Source organism: Platalea leucorodia (genome assembly GCF_965183815.1).
Source record: "Platalea leucorodia genome assembly, chromosome: 5".
NCBI classification, from domain to species: domain Eukaryota; kingdom Metazoa; phylum Chordata; class Aves; order Pelecaniformes; family Threskiornithidae; genus Platalea; species Platalea leucorodia.
The window spans coordinates 34638527-34657787 of NC_138827.1; the positions used below are offsets into that span (position 1 = coordinate 34638527).

At 39.3% G+C, this 19261-nt stretch overlaps 1 protein-coding gene across 1 annotated transcript in view; it reads right to left on the reverse strand.

The window, feature by feature from the left end:
• Positions 1-6754: 6754 nt before the first annotated feature.
• LOC309590942 (vitellogenin-1-like) overlaps positions 6755-19261 on the reverse strand; it is a gene marked incomplete at both ends in the record, with an annotated part of 44447 nt that continues 31940 nt past the window's right edge. The window contains 11 exons of the mRNA XM_082312543.1: positions 6755-6873; positions 9799-9960; positions 11749-11908; positions 12014-12108; positions 12713-12810; positions 13234-13420; positions 14134-14269; positions 15557-15695; positions 16227-16369; positions 17420-17626; positions 18697-18930. Coding sequence (XP_082168669.1) covers positions 6755-6873; positions 9799-9960; positions 11749-11908; positions 12014-12108; positions 12713-12810; positions 13234-13420; positions 14134-14269; positions 15557-15695; positions 16227-16369; positions 17420-17626; positions 18697-18930 — 1680 coding nt within the window. The remainder of the gene's footprint in view (positions 6874-9798; positions 9961-11748; positions 11909-12013; positions 12109-12712; positions 12811-13233; positions 13421-14133; positions 14270-15556; positions 15696-16226; positions 16370-17419; positions 17627-18696; positions 18931-19261) is intronic.

Below are 19261 nucleotides of genomic sequence, written 5' to 3' on the forward strand. Positions count from 1 at the left end.
TCAGACACATGAAAGTGAGGTCTTCTAATACAGTAAATCATAATAATGGAGACAATGGGGGCACTATGACTCATGGTGTAGAGATGTCCAAGTTAGTATCAAATGGAAGTGATATAGCCACATTTCACAAAGGTGAAACACCATTCAGAGATACCAATGTATTTGCTTTAAGTCTGAAATAATGTAGACAGGTTAGTGTCACAGTGAGATAAACATTTGACTGCCAGTTCTAGCCCCAGCCTGAGCCTGTGTCAATCTCTTATGCCAATAGTGAATCTAATCTGTATATCATCCCCCAAGTCTCATGGTCATGAATAGATCTTGAATATTAATAGTTTTGTTTTGACCACATAAGCAGGAATCTCAGTAGAATTCTAGCGTGTTAGCTTATTCAGCCCAAAATCTTGGCTCTATTTCTTTTGCTATAATTATCTTTTTATCAGCTGGCAAGAAAACAAAGCATCAAAGCAGCTCTAGCTAGAGTAAATTCTCAACCACATGAGAGACAGCTATGACCACTATTAAGGTGCTTAAATATTGTTTCATATAATGTCTATAAAAAATGTTGAGTTACTTCTGCTTGTGAAGGTTAAGACGATACGTGGAGGAAATAATGTAAAAAAATAATGGAGATAGGTTTGTAGTCACAACATTTCATGAGTTTGTCACCGCTTTATATATTTTGGAATTCATTTCAATACCAAGAAGATTTTAAGAGTCATGAAAGTGCCCTGAAGCTTCAGAATGAAAAGAGACCATGATTCATTTTCCCAGTGAGACAAAACAAGGATGTGGCAAATGCCTGAGGATTGTTATTTCAGCACCTTAGTTTAGCACTATATTTGTTACAGTGACCCTTGCAGAGTTCATGTACGACTCGGGGTTTGATGGTGCGAGTCTCCAATTAGTATTTTTCTCCAAAGCACTCACAATTTCCCTAAAGGCAAAATGCATCAAAGATGATGGAGAACATGGCTATCCGGTAACAGGACCCAAGTTTATTTGGACTAACAGTTTGCACACCCTGATGAATCCCAGTTAGCTGCTACTGTAAAGATTTTGATTTGATTTTGCCTCTATTATGCAGATGGCAATTGGAGTACTCTAGGATCATCCACGGAGGTCTTGGATGTTCAGACTCCTTCTGGGCCCTGAACTCCAACCTTGCTTAACATCAACAACCCACCTTTACAACAACTACCATATCACACATGTCCCTGGCCCTTAGCCTGTTTGTAATCATAGATGATCTGGGGACAGACTTTTTAACAGGGCCAATAGCGATAGGACAAGGGTTAATGGTTTTAAACTAAAAGAGGGTAGATTCAGACTAGATATAAGGAAGAAATTTTTTACAATGATGAGGATAGTGAAACACTGGAATGGGTTGCCCAGAGATGTGGTAGATGTCCCATCCTTGGAAACATTCAAGGACAGGCTGGATGGGTCTCTGAGCAACCTGATCTAGTTGTAGGTGTCCCTGCCAATTGCAGGGGCGATGGACTAGGTGACTTTTAAAGGTCCCTTCCATCCCAAAGCATTCTGTCATACGATTCTATGATATGAGTGAAAGATACTGCAGAAGGAAAGCATAGAGAGAAGATAGAGAGCAAGTTCATAAAGCTCCAAAAGCTTCAGCAGGCTGATGTTTTAACATGGAGTGCAATGTGAATTTTGAAGCTGCCTGAATAGCTTCTAGATGGGGCATGATGCACAGCTGCAAGGCTGCCTGCTCCCCCCAGGAGGTGGTGACGGTGTGCTGAGGTGCCCACGTTTGTCCTGCTGAGAGAAGCTGAACAGGCCAGTGGACACAGATAAATAGGGAAGGGAAACTGGGACGTCAGGAAGAAACAGGCTGCAGATAATGAAGGGAAGTGCTGTGATCAGATCTGTCTATATATAATTCCTGCTTCCCAAAACCCATTTGAGAGTAAACTTAATAATATTAGGACATATAAGTGTTCACTGTGAATTACAGCTAAGTGAACTGCAAGGGGAAAAAGAGGGAAAACCAGATATTTTCGGTACATTAAAGCATTTTCAGGTACCAAAATAACAACCTTCTCACACTGATTGAGGAAGAACCGTAAGTGCTATTTTCGAACAGCTTTGGATTTTCTTAGTAAACTGTTCTTCCAGCCCTGCTTGCAATGTAATTACTGCCTATCCAGCAATAACAGAAATGAGAATGTCTTAGGCAATGTCTCTTTCCTCCGGAGACAATGTGAAATGGTGTTCAGAAAGGTACAGAATTGTAATGTACTTAGAGGAAAAAAACCACATAGTAATCAAGTGTGGAGGTTAGAGGGAAAAAAAACCCACCCCAAACCTTGATTAGAATTTATATAAAACTGCCTGGAATGTATCAAACCTATAAATAAACCTGGAGGAAAAAAATTTAAAACATTGTTAGTAAACAAAAAAAGCCAGTAGATGGCATGCGAGACCTTGAGATTCAACATAAAGCTCAGATGGCCACTAATAGCTACTCTCTTTTGCAACCTTCTGTGCTGTCTCTGGTTTTAGCCCTAACTACTGTATTTGCTAGATTCCCGAGGTTTCTTATTCATCAGCTGCACTTAGATCCACACAGTACATTTATTTTTAGGGACAACTAAAGTTCGTTTAATAACTCATTCAAACATGCTGAGTAAAAGCCTAGCTCTGTTCAGTTCAACCATTGACTTCAGTGGGGTTAGAATTGTACACGTTATTTTTTTTTAATGCTCATGCTGCGGAGCAGGCATTTCATTTCCAGGAGGGGTCTGGTATTAACGGTTTTGTCCTTTCCTATCATGCTGCCGCTCCTTTCTCTGGAGCAGAATGACCATGCTTTCCTGAGAGTCACTGTGTCATTTAAAATTAGTGAATCAAAAGAGCCAGGTCTGACGGACAAAAGGTTTGTTGTCTTTGTCTAGGATACAAAAGCCTGTGTCTCCAATAGCCTTTTGCCTATCCCACTGTAATAGCAGGATCCAGTTCTAGGCTTTTATGAATAATCCACTAAGGTTTAACCAAAGCTGACCGTGAACAAATTAAGTACATTGTTTTGATTTTTTCCAAATGTATAGTTATTTTACAGTTGGATGAATCTGAAAATGAAAACCTTCAACTTAGCAATAAAATATACTCATGTGGTTAGGAGATCTAGTGGAAAAATTTACTTTTCATCTCTAGAATCATTGAAGAACTTGCAAAATACATACGGGACTATAAATTCATAAGCATTTCTGACTCCATCAAGAAGGTAAGTAGTCATATCCTTCTGATGCAGAAAATGAGGCACAGAATTCCCCAGCTTCATGCAAAAACCACATTACAGAGTTGCAAAGGCAGGCTTAGGACTCAAGACTGGCCTGTGCTTAGGCCTGCATCTTTTTTCTGACACTCATTTTTTTTAAACAATACTGGAGTACTATAATTGCAAGGTCATATTCTTTGATTACTACAGTAAAGTCCAGAGTTCATTAATTCATATCATTGAGAAGCACTAGGAATGAAAAGTAGAGTGCATAAAAGCTCAGACTGTGAAGTACACATTTTAATACTCAGTAGGCTATATAACTTTGGTTTGCTTTATAAGGTAGGACAGGCATGATTTCCAAATGAGGTTTAAATCTGGACTGCAGATATCCTCCCAGATGGGTTTGAAATGTCTGTGTGGTGCATTAGAAACTCCAGAAGGACTTTTTCACACTTGTACTGCTAATGCTCTTAATTCCTTTGGCAAAATGGGCTGGTTCTAAGTGTTTTGCTTTGTCGTGCCCACTGCCAACCTCAGGCTTTACTAACTTTCATTACATTTGGATTTTACAGCTGCAACATCAGTAAAGTCTTTCAGTCAGTCAAAGGCATTCAGCTGCCTCAGCAAGAGGGCACTAACGAAGAGGAACTGGACAGAAATGAAAGCTGCCTCTTCAAAATGGACATCATAGGAGCTGTGTCTCACCTGTGCCCTGCACAGACCAGTGAAAGGAGTGTGTCAGGGTTTTGCTAGCGACTGCTTTCCTCTCTGGCTGAGCCTGCACCCCAGCCCGGGCTGTGTTACTGGTAGGGTCATGGTGAGTGAATTCCCTGGCCGTGCTCTGACATTGTGGGGCATTTTCACCTTTCTTTCTTTGTGTCTGGGGCAGTGCATGAGCTAGGTGTTTCTTTAGGACTTTTGGGCTCAAGCCATCGCACACAGCATCTTGCTGTTGGGAGCTTTAGTGCCCGTGGACACCACAGGCAGTGGAAAGTGCTAACAGAGGAGCTTCTGCTGGGCGAAAGGCATATGTGCGTGGTCTTAGCCTGGGTAGGAGACCCTTTTCCAGGCATGACAATTTAGCAGAAAGAGATGTGTAGCTGTTCTGGTGGCTCCCTTTAATTGGGGTGCCAGGGGTGCCTTCTCATTGGTGCAGAATCCAAAGCAGGGCTTCAGCAGGGACAGGGCTGACCTGGCACGCTCTTTGTTTTTTAACACTGTAGAGTATGTATTATTATAATATATCGTCATTGCAGAATAAACAAATTTAGGACTGCTGATCTGTCTCTGCCTTCAAGTTTTTTTTTCCAATGACTTTAACAGTGTCTAAAGTATTTCTGGGAGAGGCATTTGCCTTTACGAGCTGCTTGTATTTTTTGTACTGTACATCCCAGCTTGATCATTGTTAATTAGTGTCATGCTTCTGTGTAGATGACTGTGTTTTACTGTGAGCAGAATTACTTCTCTTACTAATGGCTCTTTGCTGTTACTAAATTCCTGTTCTAGTAGTTGAGCATGAAAGTTCATTTTTCTTCTCTCACTACCCCTCTTCACTACCTTTGTCTTATCTGAAGTGGTTGACTGGCAAAAGTTTCTCTTTTGTAAACAAGCAGATTAAAGAGAAAGTTGTTAGATTAAAGATGACAGTCTGATCCCATGAAAGTCAATGGCAAATCTCCCATAAGCCACAGTGGAAACAATACCAGGAAGAAAAGGGTTCTCCAGATGTAATATTAGTGTGATTTTTAAAGGAAAGTGGAATGCAATATTCTTTTCTTCATTTCCCCTCTTGTTTGGGGCTACTCTTTTTGCAGCATAGCACTTCTCATGAGTTAGCAAAACACAGATTTTGTACAGTGAATTCGTGAATGCTTTATTACATATAAAAACACAGTGCAAGAATTCATGTTACCAGTCTCAGTCTGAGCATACTTGCGTGAAAAAAAAGCTGTTGAATAGAGCACTGGCTATCTGCATGTAGACTTAGTATACATGAAGGTTCTCAAATACAACATATAGACTAAATTAAGGAAGGGAAAGAGGCAGGTAACCCCCTTTTGCCCTCTCTAGGTTATCCTCGGGAGAGAGAGTTAGGGGCAGAGGCAAACATGCTTGCCACAGGGTATGCACCAGTCGTCAGGTGGTTTGAACAAACTCATAATGGCTTGCTTTCTTCTGGAAGTAATGAGGTAAGTAAGTGCAGTACACTGAGAAAAACTGTGTCTTTTCTAATTTCAAGTTGGTTGCAAGCTGCAGCTGGAGAGAGGGTGAGAGGAGTACTATACATTAGTCATGTTTCTCCTCTTGAAAGAAAAGCACTGAGATATGTTATTCTGTTATCATTCCGTTATTTAGTCTTCAATTGTCTTTCTGATAGCTTGGTTTTTAGTTAGAAAAAAGTATGACAGTTTCCTGACAGCATTTATGTTCAGCAGTACCTTGCCCATGCTAAGGCTTCTCTTGGAAGAGCATGCTGGCTGCTATTGCCTGTTATGGAAAACATATCATGGCTCACTGCATGGCTGATGCATGTACCAGGTGAAAAGATATGTGCTGTTGCTCCGGGTTTGAAGGTGCCACCTATTTCTGGTCCCCTGGGGTGGGAGGGAATTGCCTTTCTGCATAGGCCTAGTGAAAGCTGGCAGATTGACATTTCACTGATTAAACACAGTCTAAATGTCCTGCTTGTACTTTATTTTAGCTTTATGATGCTATTGATCTTACATATTTTTCTATGTATTACTTTTTTGAAGTATTTGGAATGCTACCTGATGTATTACTGTTCCCTGAAGTTTTTGAAGGCATCATTTTCATAGATACACAATAGGAGATGGTAAACCAAAAAAAAAGTTCCTATTCATACTTTTAGCTCATGAAGCAACAGCAGATCCATTGAAATTTAAATGAAGAAGGGAATGTGTCACACACTATAGCTCTCTGGAAAGCTGCAGTGGGAGTCTAGCAGTCCAATTCATTCCTTTGTAGAATGTACTAAGGCTAATGGTCTTGCTGGGAGTAAAATGTATTTTTTTGCAGAATGATTCCAAGAACAGACTTTGCTCTTTACCAGAAAACATAAAAGAAAACAAATGCTTACTGTGTCTTTAGTATGCTAAATATGAAATTCTTTGCACAATGGAATGTTAGCAGTAGCTGTAATCATGTTTTCCTTTCATCACCTAGTGAACATAATTTTAAGAGAGGACTGCTGTAATTATATTTCAGACAAAAAGGAGCAGAAATTCTGGATAATATTATAGTTGGTCTGATTGTTTTGTTGATAGGGAAAAATAAAGAGAGAGACCACATGAATATTTATTTAATGAACAACATATTTATTAAGCAGTGCAGACTGTACATAATGCATTTGACTTTGGATGCAATGCAGTAAGCTTATTTTCTTCAAGCACAGTTCTTAATATTTTACTACAGCTATTATGTTCCCTTCCTATCTGTCCAGCTATTCAATTATTTGTACAGTATGTTTAGCACAACACTAAAGCGTTTAACTTAACTACAGTCGCCAGTGCAGGTACAATCAATGTCAGCATCCACAGACTCCACAACATCCTCAGATGCAGATTTCTTATCGCTGCTTCTCTGCCATTCCAGCAGGCTTACAGCAGTATCTGTCAGAAGAGCGAAGCCATTGTTAACTAACATCAAGCAAATTAACACATTTCAAGGAAATACTGTTTTGATGGCTGCCAACTCCCTCATCAAGTAAAGAATGAAATCCTGCCCCCACAACTGACATCTAACTGACTCATTGACTTGGAGCGGGATTTTCATCCGTGACATAATTACTATAATACTTCCCTAAAAACAAAATGAATAACATTTCATGAAGCATAAAGACAACAGGCAGGAGCCTGTAAAAGTGCTGGAGGTAGCCACCTTCAAAGTAAGACCACCACGTACCAATACACATCAGCAATCTTTTTTTATATTAGTGCTGCATATCACTGCGTATTTCAGCTGACTGTTTGTCGAAGTTCATTCTGAAGGATAAGCCCTTTGGAGAATTTTCAGAGGTTCATAAACTTCTAATTAAAATTTCCCATATATTGTGAAATCTGGCAGAGCATTGTCAGTTGCAGTATTAACCTTACCACACTGCTTTATCAACAGCAGCTTGAATAAGCCATATCCCTTAATGCTGAAATAATCTAAATGGAATAATGGTATTCATCCTCCCAATAAATATTCTTAGCTAGTTGGAGGTTTATCATTGCATCTGGAAGAATATTAGGACATCCATTTAGATTAAGTTTGTATAATGAGAATGGGTAAAGCTTTCAGAATTTTTCCTCCATTTGTTTTATCCCTTAGTTGGACAATACATTTATAACATGCCATCTCTCATCACAGGGAAATCTGGAGACCGCTGTATGGGTTCAGGTTGTATCAGTCACTTATCTCCTGAAATGCTAACACTCTCCTTGGCTAAATTACTGTCCAACCTGAAGCACAGGTTTTGCATAATAAACTGGATAATAAATATGTCCCAGAAAGGTGCTGGAGATGCTTTTTAAAAATATATATAGTATTTTCAAGCTGTGAAATGAGAAATGCTATAAAATGTCTGGGTTCTGTTTTTTATAGACATTAATTCTTGTTATGCCTCTTACTCTTGGGCACACTGTGGGTCTGATCACATTCATATCCATGTAGGAAATAGCTCTCTTGGCAAACTGGATCATGGCTGAGTAACTGCAATCCCTATGGGTAGGGCTTGTGGCATGTTTGAAATGTAAACCAACATGTGGACTTAAACTTGGAGTGATGTCTGCCTCAGTCAAGATCCTAAGACTGCAGATTTGAGGAGAACAGGGGAAATTCTGCATCCTTGTACTTCATTAATCCTTGCTCCACTGGTGACAGTAATGGGGTCCCTCTCTTTTAAAACAGCAGACTATCAGATCTGTGTTCTAGTATAAAGAGCTGAGAAAAGGTCTTTGTCCAGTAGTTTTTTTCTGCTGCTTCTCCAAGACATCGAACAGAAAGAAAAAGAACAGTTTTTAAGGGCTGGCCTTGTATTCCTATTGATCCTTAGCCTGAGGAAAAGCAATCATCTTGCTAAAAAAACACAAATGGCATCTTTTCCCTTCCTCCTCCTCCTCCTTCTTCTCTCCCTCTTCCCTCTCCTCCTCCTCCTCCTTCTCCTCAGGATAAATAAATAAAAAAAGCCCTTGATTAGGAGTGCTGTGAGCAGACTTCCCAGTCTTTGGTTCAGTAAATGAACCAGAGAAACCTGCAGTTGCTGTAAAAGCAGCACTGGCTGCGACAACTAACGTATCTTTTTTCCGATTTTCCTCTTTTCTCATACATTTTTGTGAGAGAAAGAGACAGCTTTATTACAGCGTAATATTCTGAGGCAGTGAGTGGCCTGGGGTGATGACATTTCAGAGATACAGACTTGGACACACAAAAGAAATCTGTGAAACATGGATATGACAAGATTTTGGAAGGTTTTTTTGTTGAGGGTGGGTTTTTCTTTTCATAAAAGGATGCATCTATTCGCATCTCAGGGAGCTGTCAGAAAACTATTAGCACTCTGTGCTACTTGTTGAATAGGCTGTTGTAGGTGGTTGACTATTATAGAAAAATGCTCATTGCTTTTATGGGCTGATTCAGCACATTAATAACAGGAGCAAGGTGCAAAGTTCTACATAGATGTTGTTTAAAATCAGACATAAAATACTCTGCTCCTCTCCAGTATGACTCAACACAGAGATCATTGGCTTCACAATGCTAACAATGGATTTGGCCAACAATGGTTAACACAGAGAACAGACCACTTCAGTAGATACTCCCTAATGGCAGGTTTCCCTCTAAGGTATATATGTACTGTGTAATTCATTAAAAGATTTAGGAAAGAATGCACCAGAAGTATCTGTAGGTTCCAGGCTGGATTCCCCTCTCATGCTTATATAATTTTAGCATGAACCTGTGTTAGACGATGCATCGCGTCCATGATAAATTGGTATAAGTGAAAGAAGAAAAAGGCCCAGTATTTTTAAAAATCTGGGGCACAAGTGTGTGTCCATAAAATACCTTCAAAAACAAACCATTTTTTGGAACAATCTAGAGAACATTTCAGCAATGTGTTTTTTGCTGATGTATTGCACAGTGGCATAGCATGGCAGCCTAATCACAGCAGTCATGTCACACTACTTGACTGACTTTCAATTGCCTTGCTTGCCCTGGTCTACACAAAATTGCAGGCTGTAATGTGCATAAAAGGACTCAGTGTTGCTTATCTCAACTTTATGGAGATCCTGAAAATGTGAAAAAAAAATTTATCGATCACTGCTTCTCCTTTTACCACCTCAAATGTTTTTCTCAGATGATGCTACCTGCCATCATCTAAACTAGCTTTTAGCTGGCCAGTTCTGTCAGTGTTATAGCAAATACTAACGGGATTAAAAACAGCAGCTCAGAGAGGAGCCGGAGCAATACAGATCTGTGCATGGTTGTGCTGTGTTTTGTTCTTTCCAGTGCTCTGACAGAGCTCCTACAGTACATGACACAGAGAGAGAAAAATATCTTACCTTTTGGGAAACAGTGGAAGCCAACCTTAACTGAAGTTTTTTCGATTGGAGTACAGTCTTTCATACATTTCAGTACTGGGTCAACAGAGTAGCACGTAGATTCCTCTCCATCAATAGTAGGATTTCGATCCAGCTTCACATAACTGCGCTGCAGCTTGCACCCTAAGAGGAAAAGGAAAGGTAATTAAAATTGTAGAAATAAATCCCAATCGATCCTTGCAATAATAAAGGTCCATATTTTCTCTTCAGCTTTTATTAAAACACAGGTGCCTGACAAACCATTTTCAGTAGTGGGGTTATCAAGATAGGATGATAATAAGTCGGGGGATAGAGGAAAGAGTCTGAAAAGGGAGCTATTTTTAAAATCCAATTGCACAATATAACCCAAATGGAATCATGTATACCCAGTTTTTTAGAACTACATAATACACAGAAAATAACCTCTCATGTCTGAAAGCTATTAAGAATAGATACTGCAAGCACAATGGCTACTTCATTGCATTAGGAAAAATGTCAACTGTAGTGAATGGATGAAAAAAAAAGATAGCATTTGTATAATAACATCAAGGATAACTTTTGTATTGGATGATTTTTATAATGCTGCAATTATCTCACTAGAAAGGTATAATGTAACTTAACAGGATCCCAGTTATGACTCCGTTTCCTGACAGACAGATAAGTACAACTCTGCTGCCACTGAAGTCAAGGAGAAAACAACCATTAACTTCAATAAAGTTATCTCAGGTCCAAGGTAAACGGAGACCTACAGAACAAAACTGTATTGATGTTATAGGAGACCATCATTATTTTTCAAGCTGCATGTGAGAATGTGCTGGCTTTGGCTAGGGTAAAGTTAATTTCTTTCATAGCAGCTAGTATGGGGCTATGTTTTGGATTTGTGCTGGAAACAGTGTTGATCATACAGACGTTTTCGTTATTGCTGAGCAGTGCTTACACAGAGTCAAGGCCTGTTCTGCTTCTCACACCTCCTCACCAGCGAGGAGGCTGGGGGTGCACGAGTTGGGAGGGGACACAGCTGGGACAGCTGACCCCAACTGACCAAAGGGATATTCCACACCATATGACATCATGCTCAGCATATAAAGCTGGGGGAGGAAGGAAGGGGAGGACTTTCAGAGTTATGGTGTTTTGTCTTCCCAAGTAACCGTTACGCGTGATGGAGCCCTGCTTTCCTGGGGATGGCTGAACACCTGCCTGCCGATGGGAAGTAGTGAATGAATTCCTTGTTCTGCTTTGCTTGTGTGCGTGGCTTTTGCTTTACTTATTAAACTGTCTTTATCTCCACCCATGAGTTTTCTCACTCTTACTCTTCCGATTCTCTCCCCCGTCCCACCGGGGAGGAATGAGGGAGCAGCTGTGTCGTGCTTAGTTGCCGGCTGGGGTTAAACCACGACAGAGAGGAAGCTCTTTCACTTTAGGAGTATTTCTAAATATTTCCCTGAGATTGCACCCTCAGATGGTGCAGAACAAAAATGAAATTTTGTGCACTCTGAAAAATTTACATGAACTTGAGATCTGACACTGCATTCATAGCCTGCAACTTGTTTGATTAAATTAAGTCTGCAGACAACAGCTGAAACTGCTTTGATTCAGTGGTAAAAATCACACTTACTTCAATGGGAGCAAGATTAGGCCTGATTTTGCCTCTCCAAGAAAAAGCTACTCAGTGTAAGAAATTATAGTAGAATCAATTATTTAACATTGAATTACACATGAGACAAAGACTTTTGCTGTGGTATATATTCTCTGTATTCACAGGCAGTGTTTTAAACAGTCAGTGGTTAATGAAGTTAAAATGGATATGTATTGCTATTGTCTTTTCTAAGTAAAAGATATCTGCTGCTTTTAAAAAAATATTTTCTAGCTATTGGCAGAGGAAAAGTGAAATCGTATTCTCCTCAAGCATAAATTGTTTTCAGATCTACTCACCACCAGAGCAGGTTTCTTCTAGCAATACCCATGAATGAACAAAAGCAGAACAGCTGTGTGCCAGTTTATGATTTGGCATTAGGAGTTCATTGTGCTTTTCTCTGTCATTATTTCCACAAACTCCACAGGTCTTTCCTCTCATCCATGAAGCAATGGTAACCTGTAAAATAGCACATCTTCGTAGTGAATACTGAAGTGTTGGTCTGTTACATTGCCAACGTAGTAAACAGAAAGAAAGTAGTAACCTTGAAAGTAAGCCCAATACCTTAAGGATCACACCATCAAAAGCCACATTCTTCAGTCCGTGTGTTGGAGCTTCCACGATAATTGTTGTTCCATTTTTATAAATTTTAACATTGTCTGTAAAAATATAGTGAATCATAAGGTGATCTGCTTAATTTCAAATCAATGGAGAAACTTAGCAGCACAAAATACACCATAATGCATTTTCCTTCACAATGATAATTTTCCTGCTACAGTTGGATTTTTTTTTTTTTTTTTTTTTTGTGTGGAGAGAGAAGGCAAAAATAGAAGAAATGGTCTCTTTATTTGTAGAAATATTCTACTGCTGTTCCCTATATTGGAACTGACTTTTGTATCCAGTCTGCTAAGTCTCGAAATGATAATGACATTGGTGGTGCTCCGGCTAAGTATCTGAACAAAGCATCTGTGACTATAACAAGCAGTTTTTTTCTAAACAATCACCAACCTGGACGTACCATATATATAAGAAAGGGCTTTATTTGCCTGTCAGTTATGCTGGGGGAAAGTAGGAGTGTATATACTACAGGAAACAGGAATGTAAGTCAATATAAATCTTAAGAAAGTAAAGTCTCTAGTTTTTCTTTGAATTAATCCCACTTGTGTTTTCTTTACATTGAGATTTTTCTGTGGAATTTATAAAAGCATCCTGAAGATATTTAGTTTCCAGGTCAGTCCTGGAAAAGTGGGTATCACAGCTTACTTTTTTCATACTCAGAAACTCCACTGTGTGATAGAACTGGTTCTTCATTGCATGCCACAAGGAGAGATGAATTTGCCGTAGGACAGATTGTGATGTTCCTTCAGAAAAAGAAAAAAAAAAGAAGAAAATAATGGTTATTTTAAAATGTGAAAAGTAGAGATATTTGTGACCAAAGCTAGCAAAGAATCAATTTGAATATCTGAATTTTGAATGAATGAATGAGTTGTTTTCTTTCCAAAGTGAAAAATTCATTGGGACGTTGGGTTTTGAGATTCCACCTTTAAAGAAAAGGCAATGTGGAGACTTAATAAGCAGGTTATCAGATAATGGTGGCTGTGAAATTGAAGACAAGAGCAATGAAACCAGAGTCTCAGATGAGGATTCCTTCTGGAAATTCCATCTTTCCCCAAATATCTGATTGCAAACCAGCTTCACCTAGGAGCTAGACATGTCCCATCCCCAGTCTAACTCCCTGAAACTTTATACCTAATTCCTGAGCCCTCAGGATAAACCACACTTACGCTGAGGTTGTATTTATGTGAACCTCTCTTGAGAAAGACTGAGGATCAACCTTTCTTGTAGTAATGATGAATTTTGGGTGTTCAGTACAGTCTTGGGCCACTATCAGGTTGCAGCTTTTATTGAAAGAATATGTACGGCTCACATGATCGAATGTTTTGAAATCTCCCTCGTTGACTTCACATGTGGCTACAAAACAAAAGCAGAAAAGAAATGGCAGATGTGACAATGGCATGCGTGCTGCTGCAAAGTACTGAAGGCCACCTCTGAGAGACTGAACTACCCAGCAAACAAGAAAGAAACTTCCACATCTCTTTGGCAGAAGCATTCAATCCTGCCAGAGTCTGTATGGACAGAATAGCACCGCAGAATAACTACCAGATATAAACTATTTCAGTATTGATTTTGATTACATGCTAAACACAAAACCCAAGCTAACGGGGACTGAAATGTACCAAATTCCTGGGAAACTAAAAATAGTAACCATGATAAAAAGTGGTTGACATTTCCCACAGAAGTGCTAGGCACCAACCAGCTAAGACTCACACGACTCCTTTTTGAAGAAAATAAACAAGGCAGAAAATACCTGATCCATCTTGTACCCATCATCTGATGCCTCTCAATGCAGAGATGGCACCTTCTTAGAAAGGGCAAAAGACAACCTCTAGGACTTGCAGACAGGAATGATTCCTGAACTCAATATTTACATTGGTTTGAAGTCTCTTCATTCACCTGCCAAGAAACATGCTTCTAAGTGAAGGAATGAACTGTTGAGAAAGCAGGGTTAGAGACGCTATGCTTTCCTTTAAGACCACTACAGGGAAAGACAAGACCCAGTCATAGCAGAGGACAGATCTACAAACATTGCTTATTCATGAGACAAGCATATAAGTAATATTTACATTGATCTTCTTGTGCTATTTGCGAAGCTATTTCAGGAAATATATTCCAGGCAGTGATATCTCGAGTCTCGTAAGCTGGAGATGGGCCTAAGGGCAGAGTGAATGGCATTCGGAGTGCCTGATAGTAAAGTGTTACCTGAAAAAGCAGAAATGAAAATACATTAAGATAAATTGAACCATATTGCTCAAGATATGACTGCAAACAAAAAAAGACTCTTATCTTGAAAAAAAAAAATCTTGAAGATGCATTTATACAATTGCAGTTGTGTTAGTCTCTCCAGGATGCACCCAAACCTTAAGCTTTTGTGGGGAATCATTGTCTTCTCTTCTAGTCACACTTCTTGACTTTTTGAGAAGTTGTTAAGGACATTGGAAAGTAGTTGACATAGATGAAGTTTAAGGGATAATTAAGTGACTTCTTAAAAAAGAAGGTAACAAGTTAAGTAACTGAATAAGTCGATGCATGTGCCTGGAAAAGTGAACAGCATCCATTACAGGCTAAAAACTGGCATGATGAGCACTGGGGTAAGATCCCTCACTGTAGCTACAAATTACATTTACCAAGAGAATCAAATTAATGCCTAATGTGTCTACTTCTTCATTATTATATATTAAAGATCCTGCAATACTGAAACACCATAGAAGGTTAAAGACACACTAATTTCTCTGTGTATGAATAGCTAGCTCTTATTAATTTGCCAGAGATCCATAGGGGAAAGTTTTCCAAGCAGTGCATAGGGATTTGGTGGACAAGGACCAATCAATCAGCGGGATTCTGCAGATCCAGCCTGTGCAAGCTGCTCTGAGAGTGTAACTAACTGCTCCAGTTTGGTTAAGGCAGAGTTGTATTTGTGGCTGTCATAACTTGCTCGGACCTGGCTCATCGAGCATAGAATCATAGAATCATAGAATCATTAAGGTTGGAAAAGACCCTTAAGATCATCGAGTCCAACCGTTAACCTATCACTGCCAAGCGTGGTTAATGCAGATGCGGGACTTGAGTGCCAACAGAGATAGATGCCGTACGTGGTTGCAATGGAGTGCAAGGTGTTCTCAAGGCCTCCATTATCTGCTCTGAGACCCTATATCCCACGGAAGTAATCACACTGGGTAAAATGAATAAAGGTGTGAGTGCAGAGCAGTCATACTCAAGACAATTTGGGCCTAACCGCTGTTCTCAGCATGTAAATAAGGTATTTGACTACAGAGTCTGATTTTCAACTTACTGCTACTTTGCACCAAAGCAGCACAAAATCAAGAGTACTTTTGTATGTATTTCAAGACCCATGTAATGTAGTCAGGTATATAGCAGCTTCTCTAAATGGGAATGTTTTGCTTTTTCTTCTTTACATTAAGTATCAAAATGTTATTAGTAGAAAATCCATTCAAAGTAAAGAAAAAGAAAATAAAAACTGACACATACCCCAGGAACCTTAATTACTGTATCAATTGTCCGTGGAGATGTTGCAGCTGCCCTTACTATGAATTCGTGAGATGGATTTCTCTGATGTGCTTCTGAGAAGCCCAACACGAGTGCTGCACCAGGAACGTATTGCATGAATCTAGAGATAAACAAGATGTGACAAACTCAGGTACATGAGAAAAAGCAGATATGGGAGGATGAGAACTACTGGCAGTTCTGAAAAATGAGGGAAACAATGGAAAACCTGAAAAGTCAAAGTAATAATACTTTGGGTCAAGTTAAATGGTTGATTTTATCCAGAGGAAACACATTGTTTTTATTTTGATCATTTTAACTGAGTATTTTTTGAGCCTGAATAGAAGAACATTTCAAAACAAGAAGACATTTCAAACTGAAATATCAAATCATTTCATATGGAAAATGAAATTAAGCATGTCAAGTTTTTAAATATTTGGGGCATATTTTTTAATATGAAATGTGGAGAAAGTAGAACACATTCACAAAATACTTTTTTTTGAAAGAACGAACACATTCACAAATACTTGTGTTTTCCATCCCCCCCCCCCCACGTTTGGGTTGAAAAATTTCATCTAATTCTTTCAGTGTTTTTATGTAGCCAACTAGCATAAGAAAGGCAAAATAACAACTTAGAAAAGAGCGAATTACATACGCCTTGCTTGTCTTTTTTATCCAGGATGGAAGGTTTCCCCATTGCACCTTCAGCTGCACGGCTGGCTTCCTTGCCAGTTGGCCTGTGGTAGCCATGGCTGCTATCCTGTAGTCCCGGCACTCCGTGCCCCATCTCAGTCTGGCCTTTACAAACAGGGAAACAGTCACCCAAATTTCAGAAAAGAATCACAGAACCACCCTTGACCATTTTAAAATGCAAGTTTTTCTTCTTTCCCAAAACTTCACCTTGATCCTTAATGTTTCCAAGTCTTTCTTTTGCTCTAAATAGGCTCACAGAGAAATTTTGACTGCATTCAGAAAAATCTGAGGCATAGGAGAAAAAAAGCTTGCTAGGCTGTGGAGAACTGCATGTACGTGTTGCTGTCTCAAAGCAGGCCCTGAAACATCAGGTTTGTCATAATTTCCTGAAATTTCCTTAGACTTGGTAACTTCATAATCAATATGTATTTTTTTCTAGAAGAAGACTTCACTATAATTTCTATTAGCCTTTCCCAATATCTCTTGATTTGAACCCCACCCCACTTTTTTCAATACTGAAATATCATGCTGAATTTGTTAATTGTAGCTGCGAAAAGCAGAGGTTTGTAAATTGTTATGCAAAGACCTCTTGCATTAGAAGGCACATGGGAAGTGCAGCACAGGGAGACACGAAAAAAGAAAAGGAAAGGCCTGTTCCTTCATTTATGATGCTCTCTGAGGCATCAACCCATTACCCAACTTTACTTTTTCCATCTTTTCATATAAATCCTAAGAAATACAACACTTCAAATGCATTTGAGTTATGTCTCTTCTGAAATGAATTATATAGAGAAAAACAGCCAGATTCCCAGACAAGCAAACTCATAGTAGAACAAATAATAAATAGATAGTAATGAAGCAGTCAATTTGTCAAACATTTTTATACTTCTACTGGTCGTATTTTGGTGTATCTTGAAAGTCAATATCTTTTTTTGCCAGATTTTGAAGTGGCTGATTTTTTTTATTTTTTATTTTTAATTCAAAAGAACGGTGAATGATAGAAACATTTTCTGAAATTTCACAAACTTTATGAAACATTTCAAAATATGTACGCTTTTCCTGTTTAGCTCTCCTAATCAGCAGGTGCTCTGTGCCTATTTAAAAAACTGTGGGCTTTTTAGATGTCTCTTTGGGTGAAGCTGCCTGTGTGCTTACCTGTGCTTTCAGAGGCAGTATTACAGCATCAGCACACACTTTCCAATTGGTTTCAGCCAGCTGAACCACAACTAGTTGCACATCAACTTTGGCAGCATCAGAACGAACATATGTTGTAGCTTGATAACCTTGATTTCTGTTGTCACTCCTTACTGCCTGTGCCACAATCGTAATGCCAGGTGGAATTACGTCTCCCAGGAAGTTACGCTGAAAAACAACCCCCAACCATCTGTGCTTAAATATTTCTGTGTATTCATGGGAGAGCCTACAGTCCAGTTTATGTGCACTGATAGCAGGAAGCAGCCCTCGTTCTTCATTAGTTTAGTTTGCGGTATGTATTTCTATATCCCCAATATTTAAGAATAAATTTGGTTGGAATCTTGATTATTTTTTGCCACCAGGAGTTTTCAAAGTCATGATTGTTTTGTGCGGATCCAAGACTCTTCCAAACTATCTTTATGCACTTAATAAGATTTTGTGCATTATTTTAATATTTCAAATAGCTGCATACAATACATACTAGATATCTTCATAGCAGTATACATATTCACAACATATTTTACTATACTACAGCTCCTTCAAGCCAATTATTTTGAAATCCTTCTTAGTAGCAGAGTCCCCATAGACATTGCTGGCATCAGCAGAGTCATTTATTCTATTATTATGTAGATACCTTTACTTAGTACAATTATAGAATACTAAGTGCGCAATAAAGATAAAGATGATCTGTGCTTAATAGGACCTTACATTTACCAATCAGTAATGACCATGGAGAGTCTGATTTTAGTTATACTCTGCATGCACTCATGACCTCAGGTCTACATCTAAAAATAATTAGGCGGACTTAAGTTAAAAAAACTCTTTAAATAAAACCTGTTTATTTCCTCCCCATTTTTACCTTAGTGCAATTTATTTTGCATTTTGGGCTTTCAGAGGGAAAAGGAAATTCTTTCCCCTTTGACTTACAACTCCATTCCCTCCTATTTTTATAATTTCCAAATCCAGGCTTTCAAATACTGCGAACACCTTTAGAAATGAAGGAAAATATACCCAAGAAACCAGCAAACAAAACCCTAAAGGCAAGGGAATTTGGAAAAAAAAGTTTTTGTGGGCAGAAAATATCTCAACGGACTTTGACTTTCCATTTACAAGCTTGACCTGCAGTGTACTTCCTGAGCCTAACCCCCTCAGCTGGTTAGAGTGCCATCACCTCTACAGTTCCTGCTCAGCAGCCAGCAAAGCCTGGCTGCTTGTATGTACCACACAGATAGTGGTACCTCGCACATCAGGCTGGAACCATGGCTGTGGTGAATGCTGACCTCTCTGCTCACGTAGCTCCTCCTTGAGCTGTGGCCAGTGTTTTCTCTGTGGCGGTGGCTGCTGCTGCTGCTGCTGGTGCCACTCAGGTGACTGCTCCTGCTGCTGCTGCCACTGCTGCTGCTGTTGCTATGGCTGCTTCCCGACTCAGAGGAAGATGATGATGAGCTGCTTGATATCTTCCGATCTGGATGCTATGAAACAAAAATAGGTTAAAAAGCTATGACATGGCCTCTAGTTTTACAGTGTAGACATCAAAATCAGAGCTATCAGCGTCCCTCTAGAGGTAGCAGACAGACTTAGACATATCTAGAGTGTTATTTTTGTTATCATAATGCAGACATGAAATATGTTGGGTAGGAATGTGCCTCGGATCCACTTGGACATCTTTGCTGATAGGAAGGCCGTGTGGACAGTGATTGCAAATGGCAACATAGAATCATAGAATCATTAAGATTGGAAAAGACCCTTAAGATCATCGAGTCCAACTGTTAACTTATCACTGCCAAGTCCGCCACTAAACCA